At 40.4% G+C, this 17,222-nt stretch overlaps 1 protein-coding gene across 1 annotated transcript; it reads left to right on the top strand.

Moving 5' to 3' along the window:
- Window positions 1-14,607: 14,607 nt before the first annotated feature.
- Window positions 14,608-15,540, top strand: LOC114582913 (olfactory receptor 12D1-like). The gene has a single exon (XM_028704258.2). The coding sequence runs from the start codon at window positions 14,608-14,610 to the stop codon at window positions 15,538-15,540; it is 933 nt and encodes a 310-aa protein (XP_028560091.2).
- Window positions 15,541-17,222: the final 1,682 nt, after the last annotated feature.

Here is a 17,222-nt window from a genome sequence, read left to right on the forward strand (position 1 = left end):
TGAATAAAGCGAGGAAAGTTTTAGAGCGGGCAGTGGAACGTAGAGTGGTGGCCTTGGGCGGGTGGATCATTCGACATCCACATATACAGTTCAGCAACGAGGCCCTCTACAGGCGGGATGGCGTGCATTTGTCCGATGCTGGGAACGATATATGGTTGGGGGACATCATAGTAGGTATTAGAGGTTGGTTACAGGCCTGAAGGTATTGGCGGCGAGCTACGCTCGAGTGGCGGTTAGGCATTGGCAGGGGTCTATTGTTATGCAAATGGATGGGGGGAAGGACACGCCATCACCTTCCCACGAGAAAAAGGGTAGTCCGGTAGAGGACTCCGGGGGCGTTGCCTTGTCCGAGACCTAGTAAGGTGAGGGCCGCCGGCACGCCCACGAGCGGTGACACCCGTGGGGGTCCTAGTTGGCGTACTCCAACGGGACACCCACGGTTCGTGTTCAACCCTTCCCGGTTACCATGCCGGGTAGTGATAGGAGCCAATGCCTAAGGCCAATACCTTCAATTCTGTAATCAATAAAGTTGTGGCCATTTACGCCCATTAACCTTAAATAATGTGTCTTGTGTCTTTATTTCATATGGGGGAGGGAACTTGCCACGCAATGAGTTCTCACATCTGATACTGGAAATGCAGAAAGTAGAAATGTCCTTTATTATTTATTTATTTAAAAAATTTTCCCTGTTCTTCATTGTTAATCTAATTTCAAAGTAAAAAAATATGTTGTGATAAGATTCTATTTTTTTAAAAAATGTAACTAAATGTAACTAAAAACAAAATATATTCTTGAAATGCTAGACGGTCAAGAAGGAAAAGGGTCTTCTGGATACCATATTGAAACTTCACATATCAAGATTGGAAAGATATAGGAAAGTCTTTTTCATTAACTGTGGAACTACCTGACAGGTTGCTTTGACTGACAGATAGTGATGGACACAAATTCAGCCAGTGCCATACTCTTTAAAACTCTTAAAATATAATAGTTAGGGATTTATTTTTTGTTTACAATTTTTCATTGCAAACTACCGTCCTATGCATTCAAAGGGTTACACTTTATGTTTTGTCATGGAAATGCAAATAAGATAGTTGTGTCCATTATTCCTCCCACCTTTATACTTGGAGACCATTCCTTCTGGACATGGAGCACAATCATAGCAGCAAAATTTCTCTCCCTCCTTCTTTTTCTTGCTGTAGCCAGGATAGCAGCAGTCATTGCACACAGAAATGGGTAGCACCTGTACAGAATCAATAAAGAAAGGGTAATAGATCACTGAAAAAAGGAGGTTGGGAGAAGAAACGGAAGCTCCAGGTTAGAGCTGGGAGAGTTCACTTTTCTCTGTCTTGTCAAGTTAAGATTTACTTGTGGAAGAGGACTTTTTGTGCTTCTCTCTCACACACACTTTTGCTCTCATTTAGGTTAGGTTTTTTATTGTATTCTTTTATATCCCTCAGCTGCCGTGGGAAAACCAGGAAATCCCATTTTGTCACACACGAGCACAGCGGCCATTTTAGGCATTGAGATCTCACCCTTTAAAAAGTGCTTTTTCAGGGCCACGATCTCACGCAGATCATGTGACTCACATGGGAGCACGGCCCTGGAAGGTGGCATCCTAGTTTTATAGTGTGTTGAGGGGTATGTTGTATTAATAAAAGGGAGAAAAGGAGATTGTTTCAGTTGCTGAGGAACTGAGAGGTTGGGCATTAGATTTTGTTCTACTCACATAAATGTACATTTTGCATTGGAATGAAGAACCTCTGGCTCACTAGCAGGCAACCCTCCCCAGGTCACATCGCCCAAGTGCTTTCCCCTGGCTAGAATGTGTTCTTAAACTCTCATAATGTCTCAGCATGGCCTTTTCAGAGAGATGTTTATTTGGTAGTGTATGTAGAAACTTATAATTTTTAAATAGGTGGATATAGTTCTTTTAATGTCCTAAATAAGGAAATATCTATCCAAATGAAAAGAGTCCCTTAAAGATAATACCTAGCCCCCTTTCCTGAAATCAGTTCATGAAATAAGTTATTTATTTATTGGGGGACAGGAAAAATAAAACATATACAGTGGTACCTTGGGTTACATACGCTTCAGGTTACATACGCTTCAGGTTACAGACTCCACTAACCCAGTTTCAGGTTAAGAACGGACCTCTGGAACGAATTAAGTACGTAACCAGGGGTACCACTGTAATAGGAATTCAACCTAGTTAGAACAGGAATATAATAATGTTTTTGAAAAGATTCATGGAATAATAAAACATCCTATGGGATTTTATGAAAACTAAATTTGAAAGGGAGTTAGATGACTTCAATGCCTTTGAAAAAATTGAGTCAAAACATCAAATGCCTCAGAGCTGTGTCTCACCTGATTAAAAACATTATGCCACACAATTTGATCATCATTTATGCTTAATTCTTTTCCTAAAGGTGCCTGAGGATCCAGTCTTCCAACTTTGACCCTAAACAATGAGCCATTCGGGGAAATAATCCAGTTTGTTACATCAAAACCTGTAACTAACTCTCCATTATCATCAAAACACACTGAATCCCCAGCACTATTGTTGAACAAAATGGACCTTAGAAAATGATGGACCTAGATAGAAAGAAAGTGAAGACTGTTTCAAAATTCTTCAACAATGTATGTGGTGACTTCATCCATTGGGCGATCATGTTTTGTTCTTGAATTGGAAACCTTATATGATTATTTGATATTTCTAATTATCATTACTTTCCTTTATCTCCAGGTTGGTGGGTGATTTTGAATTGAAATAGCAATATTTTATCATGGGAGCATCGATACTTATCATAATGGATTTCCAAAAGGAGAAGAAAAACATGAAAGGCAATGAAAACGAATAGAGGCACAGGAATTGTCTCATGCAGACATAAAATTCCCTATTTTTCTGGATGAAAACATAGACTTTTAAAAATGTTTGGTTGTAATTACCTGCCATGGTTGCACATTCTGAAAAAATAGTTTCTGTTGTTCTCCCAACCTTCTACTTTTGGAATTGGATTCGTAAACGGCTTGCAAAGCATGGGCCACAGCATGGACAGCATTGTAAACATTGTAGCTGTGGCCAGTCATTTCCATTTCAAACAAGGTCCCAGGAAGACTCTCCACCTTCTCTCCTCCAGAGCAGTATTTCCTTTCCTGATGCTGCCCATTAGACATTTGTAATGAACAGTTGAATGCCTGTTCCCAAAAGTCCTGGATAAAACCATCTCCTTTGGCCCATGAAGGTCTTAGCATCTGAAGGAAATTTTGGAATCCCAATGGTTGATTTGAATGAACCGTGAAGGATATGGAACCATGGAAGGTTTGTAAATCCCAAATCTTTTGAATAGAGTGTGATGCAAAATCCCAGTGGGATGTAATAATCCACACTTTACCCAGAGGGGGCAAGTCCGCCAAGGGTGCTAGAAACAACATCATTCTTAGAACTTGAAAGGATGGAGGTTCCCCATATACAAAAAATACATTGGCCTTTTTTTCAAAGACAATGATATAAGCATCCATGTGCTTAAAAAACCAGTCTAGCATCTCATCCATATAACTCCATTTTGGTATGTTTACTATGAAGTCATAACAGATGCCATTCTGGGTAAGCATTGGCACTATTGTCTGTAAAAACCTGTTCCCTTTGTCATCATCCACGGCAAAAAGCCCAACCCAGGTCCATCTGAAATGCTGAAGTAACTGGACAAGTCCTTTGTGCTGCTGGGCTTCATTGGGCACCATCTGGTACAAGAATGGGAATAGCATTCTTGTACTTTGTACTGGTAAAAATGATCCGTAAGTGAGCTGTAATGAAACCCATGAATATTTCTCAAACAGATTACAAGAGAATAGTAAATCTAGTTCAACATCCTTTTGAAAACCAGAATCACAGTTTCTGCAATCAATGGCTGTTTAATTTGCCCTATTATTGAAGTATTTTTACTCCCAGTGTTGGACCTTAAGCAAGTACTACTTTTGCAGCAGTACTGAATGAATCTTTGACCTCTTCTATGTGGCAACAGTTTCATTCTTTGAAGAGTGTTGCAATATTCTGCCTCAAACTCATTTTCAAGAGCCTGAACATACCAATTTCTTTCAACCTTTCCTTATATGATGTGTTTTCCATACTCCTGACCATATTCATTGTCCTCCTCTGAACCTATTCTGAAATGAGTGCATTCTTATTTAAGTGTGGCAACAGTGGTCAACATGAAGTCTTACTAGCTAAAGCTACATAGATGGGCCTTTACTACTTTCAGTTCAGGCTAATCTGGTATTTATCTATTTACAGCCACATCACAAAATCTCACATAAATCTGCTTTCTGATCAGCTGAAATCTTGGGAGAATGATTTCACATGTCATACTGGTAAGGATGCGGGGGGGGGGGTAATTAATTTCACATTTACAGCTAAATCCATTTAAAATGTATATGAGAATCGAAACAAAGCCATTCTCAAACCAAACAATGTTTATAAACAAGCATATATAATAGGAAAGTAAGAACAAAAATAGGATATCAATGCAAACAGTATAAAAACTGCATTATATTAGGAGAAATTGCTTGCAAAAATGAACATTAGTCACAGCTGCATACAAAAGTGTGTTTATTAGGAGAAATTAACACATTAAAAACGTTAAAATGAGAGGATTTTGTCTAAAGAAATGCAATTTGCTGCAGAAATGTGCAGAACTGAATTTAGGATTGGGAAAATGGGAATCTGAGCAAATCAAAATGGACAGCTCTTTCCACCCCCAGCCTAGTGGCAAGCCATGTTTCCTGCATCCTATGGGTGTGCAAATGGGTGTTGTTGCTTGCCTAAACATTTGATTTGTCTCCTTTGATTTCATTTCCCTCCCAAGTTTTTCATTGCAATAACATCATTGTGATTTTATTTCTGTGTTCTTCAGTTCTTCTTCTCAGTGATACTAGTTCCCTCAGCTTCAGGGTGTATAAACACCAATTTAGGTAACTTTCCCCCCTTGCTGCAACCAGTTCACTCAAATGCTTTCAAAACATCCTATTACTAGTATGTATAGTAGGCTTAGGGATAAGATAGACACCAATGCTGGAGGCAGAATGAACTTTAAGCTAAATATTCTCTTGTGGTTCTTTTTGAGGGTTTCTGAAGTATCGGGAGACACCATTCCTGACACTAGCCTCTAAGTGGCTTTTACCTCAGGACAAATTCCCTGATTTCAATTCCAGGCAAATATATCCACAGCCCAGTCCAGCTACTGGGGACAATCTGCCCTAAGAGCTCCTCTGATTGTATTTCTGCTTGCTTGGACAGTTTAAACAATTTCAGATACTCAAATACAAGCAAGTATTTACCCTGGGCAGCTTCTCAGATCAACTCAGCTGCTGGCTTCCTACTCCTGATCTGCACCAACAGATTTTAATAACACACTGGGTATTAACATACAGGCCTCAGCTTTCCCTTCAATTACTCTCTACCCTTATTTATCACACTGACCTCTTCAGCTCCCTCAATTGTCAAAACTAGAAGTGCAGACTAAATTTTCTTGATCCATGACCCATATAATATAATCTTAAAAGTAATTCCCTCTAGCTACACAGGAAACAATGTCTCTATGCAGGCAACATCCCACACTGACTCTGTTCAAGTGAGTTTGTGCTGTGATAATGCTGCTTGCCTTCTAGTGGTGAAAATACTGGTGTGTTCTGGGGGTGTAAAAACTGCTTGGTTTTATGTGTCTGGAATATAATGGAATGTCCATAGGTAAAAGTCACATCTCCTGTTCAATGCCCACTTTCGTCTCTGTACTTACACCCCTGTCATTCACCCCTGCAAATTTCTCTTTAAGTGAAAAAATGTACCTGCCCATCAGCTGCCCATGATCCAAAAGATCATCAACACTTTTTTCTCAAATCATGGTGGTGTTTACAGCCATATTGCAAAGCTCACAAGTATCTCATTTTCATAAAACTATGCACACAGGTTACCTGTGGTGTCTTGTGGATTGCTGAAATGATGGCCACATTGGCAGAGATTTCAGAGACACATCCTCCAACAACAGCGACCAGTTTGTTCTGATTTTGACATTTGAAGTTAGGAGAAAATCTTTGTTGTTGTATAAGGGTGGCCTTATAGGTCATGCTAGCAGTGTAGCTATTAAGAATGTGGAATCCCAGGGAAATGTTTGGTAAGATATTGGGGTTCTCATTTATCTCTTTTACAGCAAAGGCTAAGGCCAGGATGTGCTGGTAGTCCTTAGGCACCGAACTGCAATGTAAGTTACAGCTTTTTAATAAAACAACAGTGACAGAAGCAATGAAAAACACATTTGTATTCTTCATTCCTCATCCACACCCATTCAAGACTGCCGTGAAGCTAAAAGGAAACAAACTCAAAATGAAATGAAAATAAAGTATCTCAGTTGAGCAACTAAATGCTCAAATTGTTTTGGGATCATACTTTTTGTTAACAAACTGCTGCCTGCTGTTGCTGTAGTATTTCCCATTGCCTACCAGCAACAATGGCAACCAGGTAAACAAGCTGTAAGTAACCCAATGTATATAGACCATATATTCTCTATTTGTAGATTATATTATATTTTAAATGAATAATTATTTAATATGTTCTGGAGCCTTTTTTAATTTACAACAGCATAAACGAAGAACAGAGCAATACAAACAATGAAGCTCCAAGACCAAACTTGAGAACACTCATCACAGATATCAAATTCCACCTTAGTGATGAAAATCATTATCTCCCTTAATGTATTTTCACCATATGCATATAGGATTTCACATTAGTTTAAATTATGCATTTTGTGGATTCATAGCTATATATATTGCTTAGGTCATCAACAATTTTATATGTATAAATGCGGAAGAGTATGTCAGGGACAGCATGTTTAAATCAAAAAGTTTTTTTACCGATCTTAAATGTGAAATACACTATAATACAATGTCATATTCCTCCTTGAGCATATTCCTCCATTGTGCAGAAGAAAAGATAAACCAAACAGGTCCATTCATTTCATTGGCAGTTGTAAGGGAAAGTTTATTATTATCTTGTGCCCAGCAATATCACATAGAAGGCAAAATATTTATTAACAACTCCAAGCATTGCCAACATGCTGCTTTTCACAACCATAATAAATAAATGCAGTATTCCTTAAATATGTGTTCCTGGTAAATATGGTCTTTACATATTACCAAAAAAAAATGTGTGTGAGAGAGAAGGGAGAGCAAGGTGATGGTGTCTTACATAGGTTCATCAGTCACAATCTGTGTAGGTGGTTCAATTAGAGAAGGTACATTATAGAGAAAGAGGACTTGAGAAACCATCCCACCAATAACAAGATCCCCTGGCTGGTAAAATTCATGAAGAATAGGGAGTGGATCATCACGTATGCTGCAATTAATGAAATGTGGCTTGCATACAGTATGGCACAACAGTATAAGCAGCAAAACTATCACCATGATGATCCTGTTGACAAAAAATCCCTTCCAAATTTCAATTCCCATGGTACCCTCTACAGCATTGCATGTGGTTTTTAAAGGTTCAGTAGGTACGGCCTCAATCAAATAGTAGATAATACTATGGCTGCACTGATTTTCAACTTCGCCTGCTATAGAATGAGTATGCCAGATTGTTCTAGTTCTATCCTTTGTTTTCTAGTTCAGGGGTTCTCAAATTATTGTTTGTGGACCACCAGTGGTCTACATGCTCCGTTCAGGCTGTCCAACAGCATGTTTGTGAAGAACATTTACAATTTGAATTTTATACAATAAAATACAAGATTCAAAATGAAAAAGCAATAAATTACTCTTAAAATTATGCAACCTAAGCATCTTAAAATTGCTGCAAAAGGAAGACCATTAAGTGGTCTGCAAAGAACCTCAACAAGTTTTATGTGGTCCGTGGCAGGAGAACTGTTCTAGTTAATATTGTTCATCTGTTTCTCTCTTTGAACTGGATCAATAATAAGTTAGTGGAATGTGACTCCTGCTGATATCAATAGGACTCATAAAGTCTACATCCAAGTCTAAAGCTCCTCACTTTATTTGTATGTATGTTGTTGTTATTTTTTGAAGAATAATTAGCTTCTGAAAAATATCCTAATATAAAAGAGAGATAATCTAACGGAAGAATGACAGAGCCCTGGTTCTACCTAGATCTAATTCTGAAGAATACAAGTGTTTTATAGCTTTACTTCAGACACTTGCTAACATGTGCTAAATGTCAATTACATAAACTAGCAATTTTGACAGATATGATTATCATTCCCCAGTGTGTTGCTGACTTCTGAAGTTCTGTCATGCATAACAAAACTGCTAGAAGATCTTTCCCAAATATTGTTTTCCCCATTTATTTTTACTGATAGTTAATTTAATTAGTAAGAATCTTTATCAATGCAGTACTTAAAATGTTCATGATGTTTACATAAGAATGGGTTGGGAGTGTTTCCTGGCCGAAGAAGCTGATACTCTAAATGTTGTGTACTGTATGTATCTGGGAATAGGCTGGATATGAAGTTGTTAATACGATGCTAAGAAAATGCAGAAGGAAGAAAACACACGACTCAGGAATCTTTGAAAGTTACTATGTTTGGCTTGGCCCAGGTCCTTCAGTATAAATTGCTATTTAAACTATATTGATTGCTATGGTATATTTCAATCATTGGTGTTCAGATGAAATTAATTTACCGGTAACTTGTATTTTCGTTTCATGTGGCTATATCTTATCATTGCTTTTGTACTTGTAAACCATTTAGAAGTTTTTTGAGTCACTGATCATAGGGATGGCGATATATGCAACCAAACACACACATATGGAGAAATTATTTCCAAGCCAATTATTTTTTAAGGACCCTCAAAACAAGGAATCATATCACTTATAATTGCGTCTTCATTCGAGTTAGCATTACCCTGAACAGTTAAGTAGGAAAGGCTCCATTCAAATGCAAGAGGTGTTAGCAATCTAAAGTGAGAACCAAATTAAAATGAAATGTTTCTGGCGAAACTCTGCATACAAGAATTGAAGGACAGACATTTGCTTAAGCAAGTACCCATAGCTGAATTATTATGACATCCCTCCCACCAGCATTTCCAATGAACTACATACACAAACAGAAAGAAACATATGCACTCATGTTCTTTTACTTTTTTTCTGCTGATTAGTTGTTCCCTGGTGTTCAGCTCAGGTGTGAATATAATAATGTAGCATTTTGGGGAAAAGATGCAAGCCAGTAATCCAGCACCAGAAGACAAGATGGAAAAGATCTCCACAGCTACCATGTATTTTCCTTTGGTGCTCAGATAGGTGGGAACAAAGGACAACCAAACACTACAAAACACCAGCAAGCTGAAAGTGATAAATTTGGCCTCACTGAAACTGTCAGGTAGCTTCCTGCCAAGAAAAGCCAAGATGAAGCTGACAATGGCCAGCAAACCCATATAGACTAAGACACCATAAAACATGGCCACTGAACCCTCATTACACTCTGGTATGATTTCCCCATGCAGTGAGTGCATATCCATATCTGGGAATGGAGGGGATGTACTTAACCAAAGAGTACCTATGCAAGCCTGAATACAGGAGCAGAAAAGGACAATAGAATTTGTCAGCCTTTTCCCTATTCAGAAAGCAGCACCGTCCTTTATTATATATTAATTTAAGTAATTTATAACCTGCTCTTTATTGAAATAAGGTTATGAAAATCAATTAAATGAAACAATATTAAAAGCACAGTATATTGTTGAAATGTAAGATGGTCCATTGGAAAAAGTTTATTTTGGATACCCTATTCACACAGGAAACATCTAGGAAAGACTTTCAGTGACAGTGGAACTACCTGGCAAGGCATCTTCACACCAACCCTGTGAGGTTTCTTAGACTGAGAGATAGTGATGGACACAAATTTACTCAGTCCCACACTCTAAACTTTTAATGATTAATAGTTAAGTTTTCTAGTTTTGGTTTAAAGTTTTGTATTGTAAAACATCTCCCTATACATTCAAGGGTTTACACTTCATGTTGTGTTATTAAAATGCAAATAAGATAATTGTGTAAGTTATTCCTCCCACCTTTATACTTAGATATCCTCCCTTCTGGACATGGAGTACAATTATAGCAGCAAAATTTCTTTCCTTCCTTCTTTTTCCTGCTGTACCCAGGATAGCAGTAGTAATTTCACTCTGTGCTCCAGCATATAGTCAACATCCGCGTAACAACACTGTTTATTGCTCTTCCCTTGCCTCACCACTGGGAGGAGATGAAATTGCAGACCTGTGAGTTCTCTTCTTATAGATTTTCTTTTTTAGCCTTTTAAAGGTAAAGGTACCCCTGCCCGTACAGGCCAGTCTTGACAGACTCTGGGGTTGTGCGCCCATCTCACTCAAGAGGCCGGGGGCCAGCGCTGTCCAAAGACACTTCCGGGTCACGTGGCCAGCGTGACATCGCTGCTCTGGCGAGCCAGAGCCGCACACGGAAACGCCGTTTACCTTCCCGCTAGAAACGGTCCCTATTTATCTACTTGCACCCGGGGGTGCTTTCGAACTGCTAGGTTGGCAGGTGCTGGGACCGAGCAACGGGAGTGCACCCCGCCGCGGGGATTCGAACCGCCGACCTTTCGATCGGCAAGCCCTAGGCGCTGAGGCTTTTACCCACAGCGCCACCCGTGTCCCTTGTTTGGCCTAAATCTCTCCTTAAGCGCTCTTACAGTTACTTCACTGCAACCTTCGTTTCCTCCCTCCTCAGCATAATTTCATATACTCACCCCCTCTTCTGCCCCCATCTTCATACCTCTTTTTGTTTGGTCACTATCCAAGTCAGATCCTCTCAAACCTTTTGCTGGCTTGTCTCTTACTCTCTTGCCTGCACAGCATTCCTCAATCCTGAGTGTCATTTTATCTCCCAGCTGCATTTTTATCACCCAACTAAAAAAATGTGTTTGTTCTCATAATCCACTGCTGCACTTCCAGGTTGCCAAGCTTGGTGTCTGCATGTTTCTCCTCTCTAGCATCTCCCTGCACCCACCATGACTGCTCTCCTGCTTCACAGTTGTCCATGGCTACTAACCACAATTATTATTTTCTTCATCCAATTTCAGAGGCAGTGTGCATCTGAATACTACTTGCTTGGAATTAAATGAAGCACGCTGTTGCAGTCACCCTGTGAACCCCAATTAAATGTGCAGCCAGGAAGGGTAGCAGGGCTCAGTGTTCAATCCTGGTGGATAAAGCTTTACCAGCATGTTCCATGTGCTACCACATGGAAGCACCAGCAGGGCAGGCCCTGCAGAATCTGCCTTCCTCTCTTTCTCCACCCCCCCACTGTACCCTGACAACCCAGCCCTCCTGCCTTTTGACAGCACAGACCCCTCCAAGTCAGCAAACCTGAGATAATGTTAATCAGAAGTTGCTTGTTGCATATGCAAAAGGTTGATAAAAATGTGCCCCTTGCATCAAAATACAGTCTTGTGTTTTATTCCAGTGGGAGCACACTGATATGAATGATATGGGTGTTGTACCAGGATTGGGGGACTAAGGGTTCAAATCCCCACTCAGCCATGAAGCACAGTAAGTGACCTCAGATCAGTTATCAAATCAGAACCAGTGAAGGCAGGGAAGGTCCTGTGTGAGTGCCTGGAGGTGGTTGGAGGATGGATGGCGGCTAATGGATTGAGGTTGAATCCTGACAAGACAGAAGAACTGTTTTGGGGGGACAGGGGGCGGGCTGGTGTGGAGGACTCCCTGGTCCTGAATGGGGTAACTGCGCCTCTGAAGGACCAGGTGCGCAGCCTGGGAGTCATTTTGGACTCACAGCTGTCCATGGAGGCGCAGGTCAATTCTGTATCCAGGACAGCTGTCTACTAGCTCCACCTGGTACGCAGGCTGAGACCCTACCTGCCCACGGACTGTCCCACCAGAGTGGTGCATGCTCTAGTCATCTCCCGCTTGGACTACTGCAATGCACTCTACGTGGGGCAACCTTTGAAGGTGACCCGGAAACTACAACTAATCCAGAATGCGGCAGCTAGACTGGTGACTGGGGGCGGCCGCCGAGACCATATAACACCGGTCTTGAAAGACCTACATTGGCTCCCAGTACGTTTCCGAGCACAATTCAAAGTGTTGGTGCTGACCTTTAAAGCCCTAAATGGCCTCGGCCCAGTATACCTGAAGGAGCGTCTCCACCCCCATTGTTCTGCCCGGACGCTGAGGTCCAGCGCCGAGGGCTTTCTGGCGGTTCCCTCATTGCAAGAAGCAAAGCTACAGGGAACCAGGCAGAGGGCCTTCTTGGTAGTGGCGCCCTCCCTGTGGAACGCCCTCCCATCAGATGTCAAAGCGATAAACAACTACCTGACATTCAGAAGACATCTTAAGGCAGCCCTGTTCAGGGAAGTTTGTAATGTGTGACATTTTAGGGTCTCTGTGGAAGCCGCCCAGAGTGGCTGGGGAGGCCTGGCCAGATGGGCGGGGTACAAATGGTAAATTATTATTATTATTATTATTATTATTATTATTATTATTATTATTATCTCTTAGCCTAACAGAGTTGTTGCAATGATGAAAAGGAGGGTGACATTCATGCGTGCCACCTTGAACTCCTTGGAGTATGATATGGGTTGGGTTGTACTTTGCTTGCATTAATCCTGAGTAAATTACCTCATTTATTTACGCATTTTCTCCCCTTGAGAGTAATTAACAGATCTCTTGTCCCTCCACTCACTGCATCCCCAGCGTATTGATTTTATACAAAGGGACTGCATAAACAAGGTCTGCTATTGGGTATGAACGGCACCATACAACCACAACATCACCAGTTTTTCTGGAATACTGCTTTCCACTGGACACCATTGACTGAGAAGAATAGCTGGAAAAGTTAATGCTTGGTCCCTAAAAAAAGATGCAAGTATAAAGTGTACTCTTTGTATTCTTAATTTCTACTTTCCTTCCTCCAGTCTTCTAAAAGGAAACACTCCAGTGCTGAGCAATTATGTTTGGGTAAATACTATTGAAATATGAGCTACATCCACACATTCCTGTGCTTGAGTCTAGTCAACTCCTGATTTACGACGTCTATTTACAGTGGGTAAAATAGTTGTAAAAGGAGTGAGATATAGGACGGAAATTGGAGAAAGGTTAGAATAGTAGAAGATGGTCTGAAATTGCTTCTGGACCGAATATAGGGATAGGGAACCCATGGCTGTCCATATTCATTCATTCATTCATTCATTCATTCATTCATTCATTCATTCTATTTGTATGCCACTTTTCCACACAAAAAATTCATGCTCAAAATAGCTTACAACAAAGAAACCGGGATGCATTTCTAACACCACAAAAACAATTTCATCATAACAGAGCAAAACAATAACATAGTAACAATTTAATAACAACAATTTCAACTTCATATATTCTTGGATTCCATTTCCCATTTGCCCCAGCTAGCGTGGCCAATGATCAGGGATAATGGGAGCTGAAGTCCTACAACTTCTTCAGAAAACATCCTTGCTTAATTCCAGCATGACTTCTTCTTCCTTAGGTCTTTGCCAACAATGAAGGTGCTCTGTAACTCAATAATAATTCTATCTGGTCAAAGAAAGGAGTGGTCATGGAAGAAGATCTGCCAAGTCCAAATCTATCAGTCTCATAATAGCAGGGCAGTAGCAGGGTGGAAGGGGGGCATTACTACTATTTTTTGTCATTACTACCACTGGAGCATCAAAGAAGTAGGGGAATATAATTGCTTTGGACCCACTTTGAGAGCTCTGTTAGAGAGTGGTTTGCCTTGTTTTCCCAAGCTTCAGATGTTTGCCCTGTATCTTATAATGGGGAAACAAACATTTATAACTTGGGGAGGGGAAGTGGATAAAGATTTGCAGACATAAATTTCTTCTAAAGAGGTGCAAGGATTTTAGAGTGAGAAAAAGGTGCACTTGATATACAGACCAATGTCACATAAGAACACAAAAAGTGTCCCACTTAGTCAGGCCAAAGGGCCAACATAGTAGAGTAGCCTGCTCTCACAGGGGCAACCAGACACCTATGGGAAGCATACAAGCAGAATCTGAGAGCAATATTCTTCTCCCAACTTGTGATTTCCAGCTCCTGTTATGTACAGGTAGTACAAAGCTGATTAGGACAGTGATGGATATGGGCATGAAGCATCAGAAATATATTTTTACTTGGGAAACTGGTTGGTGGGCTTGCCTTTGTGGCGCCCAGTGTCTTTGTTATGTGTATGCAAGTTCTCACTCTTCATTTAAGAGCCAACAAGCCCAGCACATCATTGTAGGCTGATCTTTAGAGCAATTTGCTAATATGAGAAGATTGGGGACTGAGGAGTCAGCAAAGATGAAGAGATCAGCTCTTCTCTACTCACCCACCCCAAATCTTATGCATACCCTTTAGCATAGTCAGGAATTTAGATTTGGCAGAGGATCCTAGCTGTGATTTACTGTGGCCCATGAAACCAATTTCTATTTTTAATGTTCTAGACTTACTTATCCTTTCCCCCATCCACCTGATTTACTTCTTTCTTTGGCTTCATCTTTGCTCATTTACAGCTGAAACAGCCTGTCATAATAATGCTTCCTTGCAATATTTTTGCCTTTATTTTCAGTGATGGAGAACCGGACAAATGTGAATAATTTTATCCTCATGGGTCTGACTAATGTCCCTGGGCGGAAAACCTTCTTCTTCATCATCTTCTTGTTTGTCTACTTTGTTATCATGGTAGGGAATGCCATCATTTTACTCATATCACTGATTGAGCCACGCCTGCACATCCCCATGTATTTCTTTCTTGGGAACCTCTCTTGCCTTGACATATGCTACTCCACCGTCACTGTACCAAAGATGTTGACAGGCTTCCTCTTTGGATACCAGAAAATCTCTTTTATTGGATGCATGACACAGCTTCATTTTTTCCACTTCCTGGGTAGCAGTGAGGCTTTACTGCTGGGTGTCATGGCCTATGACCGCTATGTAGCAATATGTAATCCACTGCGTTACACTGTCATCATGAACAAGAAGACTTGCCTTTTCTTGGCCATGGCTACCTGGACCACTGGATTTCTCCATGCTCTCATGCACACCATAATGACATCTCGGGTCCATTTCTGTGGCCCCAACATAGTCCAGCACTTCTTCTGTGACATTAAACCCCTTTTGAGATTGGCGTGCTGTAGCACCATTCTTAACCTCCAGCTCCTCAACATAGTTACAGGCCTAATTGTTGTACTCCCTTTCCTCCTAACATTTCTTTCATACACCTACATCCTCTCCTTCCTCTTCTTAAAAGTAAAGTCTAAGGAAAGCAGAGCAAAAGCCTTCTCCACATGTGCCTCACATATCACAGTTGTGACTCTTTTCTATGCAGGGGCGATCTTGACTTACGTTCCCCCCTCCTCAGGAGAATCCCTAAAGCAAGAAATCATGGTCACTCTCATGTACACTGTTGTCACTCCAGTTCTGAATCCTCTGATTTACACTCTAAGGAATCAAGAAGTGAAAACTGCTATTAAGAAATTAATAAATCAAAAGTGCAGACCTTAAATATGGACTTAATAGTTTGTTATTGCCCTTGTTTCAGAGAATTGATATTGGCCATGGGAGGTCATAAGATGCAGCTAAGCACACAGACTGTCAAAAGATCCTCATAACCACTTTTAGGCTTTCCTGTGTTGAACTAAGGGAGGGGGCAGCTATAGCTGGATTCTTTATTGGTGGGTGGGATATTTCCATGCAATGGGCATGAATTTTGTAAATCTTTTTATCAGATCAAATCCACAAGTCTTTTATATTGTGTCTTTCCAAGCTACAGTAAGTAACAATCTGTTGGATAGATCTGGTCTCTGAAACTGGTTCAACCTCACAAAAGGTCTACAATAGGGATATAGAACAATCCAGATACTGTTGGACTGTACCTCCAGTAATCCCAGACATCATTGCCAATAACCAAAGAATAAGAGAGTTGTGGTCTAAGAACAAATGGAGAGCTAATGCTTCCCATCCTTGGTCTACAGACTTTCATAATGAATCGTTATGGTGATTCCCCTTTCCTGTAAACACCTAAAAATGTGTGTAACACACAGATAAAGCCAACATGCCTTTAAAACATGCATACCATGTGAGTATGCCTGTATGGCTTGTCTGTAGATCATAGGCAAGTGTATACTCTATGGCCAAACTCTCTGCTGCAATGTAATACAGGTAAGATCTCTGGGGTAGATCTTGATTGGTGGAAGGCATGGTCCTTATTCAATGTTGAAAACAAAAAGTATTTCATTGTGGGATAACGGGAACTGATATGCCTCTGTAATTTCATCAAAAAGAAGTGGGGGGAAGGAATGTGACTGTACTTGCATTGCCAGAAGTATGTGTAAATGGTTAGTTTTTGGCAAACAGCAATCTGTGTTGCTGAAGAGATATCATACTGGCAGGTGCAAAATTCATTGTACTGGCAGTAAGGGCCAAAATGGTCTCACTACTCTATTTTCAGTTTATCAAAAGAAGCATGAGTATACATAGATCATATCCAATTCAGATGTGATGCAGCAGGTGGAATTCTACCCTGGCAACTGAGATGACATTTGAGAATAAAACCAAGAAGCTAGGAGCTGATCCAAAGCCCAGATCTGATAGAAAGAGGGTATCATTGTAAGCAGGTATAAACAAATAAAAGCAACATTCAGCTGAAAAAGCAATCTCTTGGGGAAATGAGGGGCTCCTGTGACACCTTGGTTATAGAACATAGTTTGTCTAGGCTAAGATGAGCAAATCTGTCAATTACATTTTCCCTCAGTTTCTCATTTTTCCAACTTATTTTCACTTTTCCGCTTTTCCACATCAGTTTGCATTATTTAAAGTCCTTGTGAAAATTCTCCAATTTCAGTGTGAATTTCTCCTGATTGCCACATGTTTGTATGGGATTTCTCCTGATATATCATTTCCCCCTACTATAATAGAATTTTGTGTGCTACTTCCACAAATATGTCACTTTTGTGCACACTTTATGCTGGTGTATGAATTTTTGTACATATTACTTGGGTGACATTGCAAAATTCAAAGAAGTTACAATTTTTAAGCATGGCTGTGTTTTGTTTTGCTGATTGCTTCACAAAGTATGAATTAATTTGCTTTTTAATGAGAAATTACCCACAAATGGGTCTGAACTGTTGGAAAGGAGGCAATGGTGTGGTGTTCCACACCCAATTTGTATAACTCAAGCAAGAAAG

This window comes from Podarcis muralis, chromosome 13 (genome assembly GCF_964188315.1).
Source record: "Podarcis muralis chromosome 13, rPodMur119.hap1.1, whole genome shotgun sequence".
In the NCBI taxonomy this organism is placed as follows: domain Eukaryota; kingdom Metazoa; phylum Chordata; class Lepidosauria; order Squamata; family Lacertidae; genus Podarcis; species Podarcis muralis.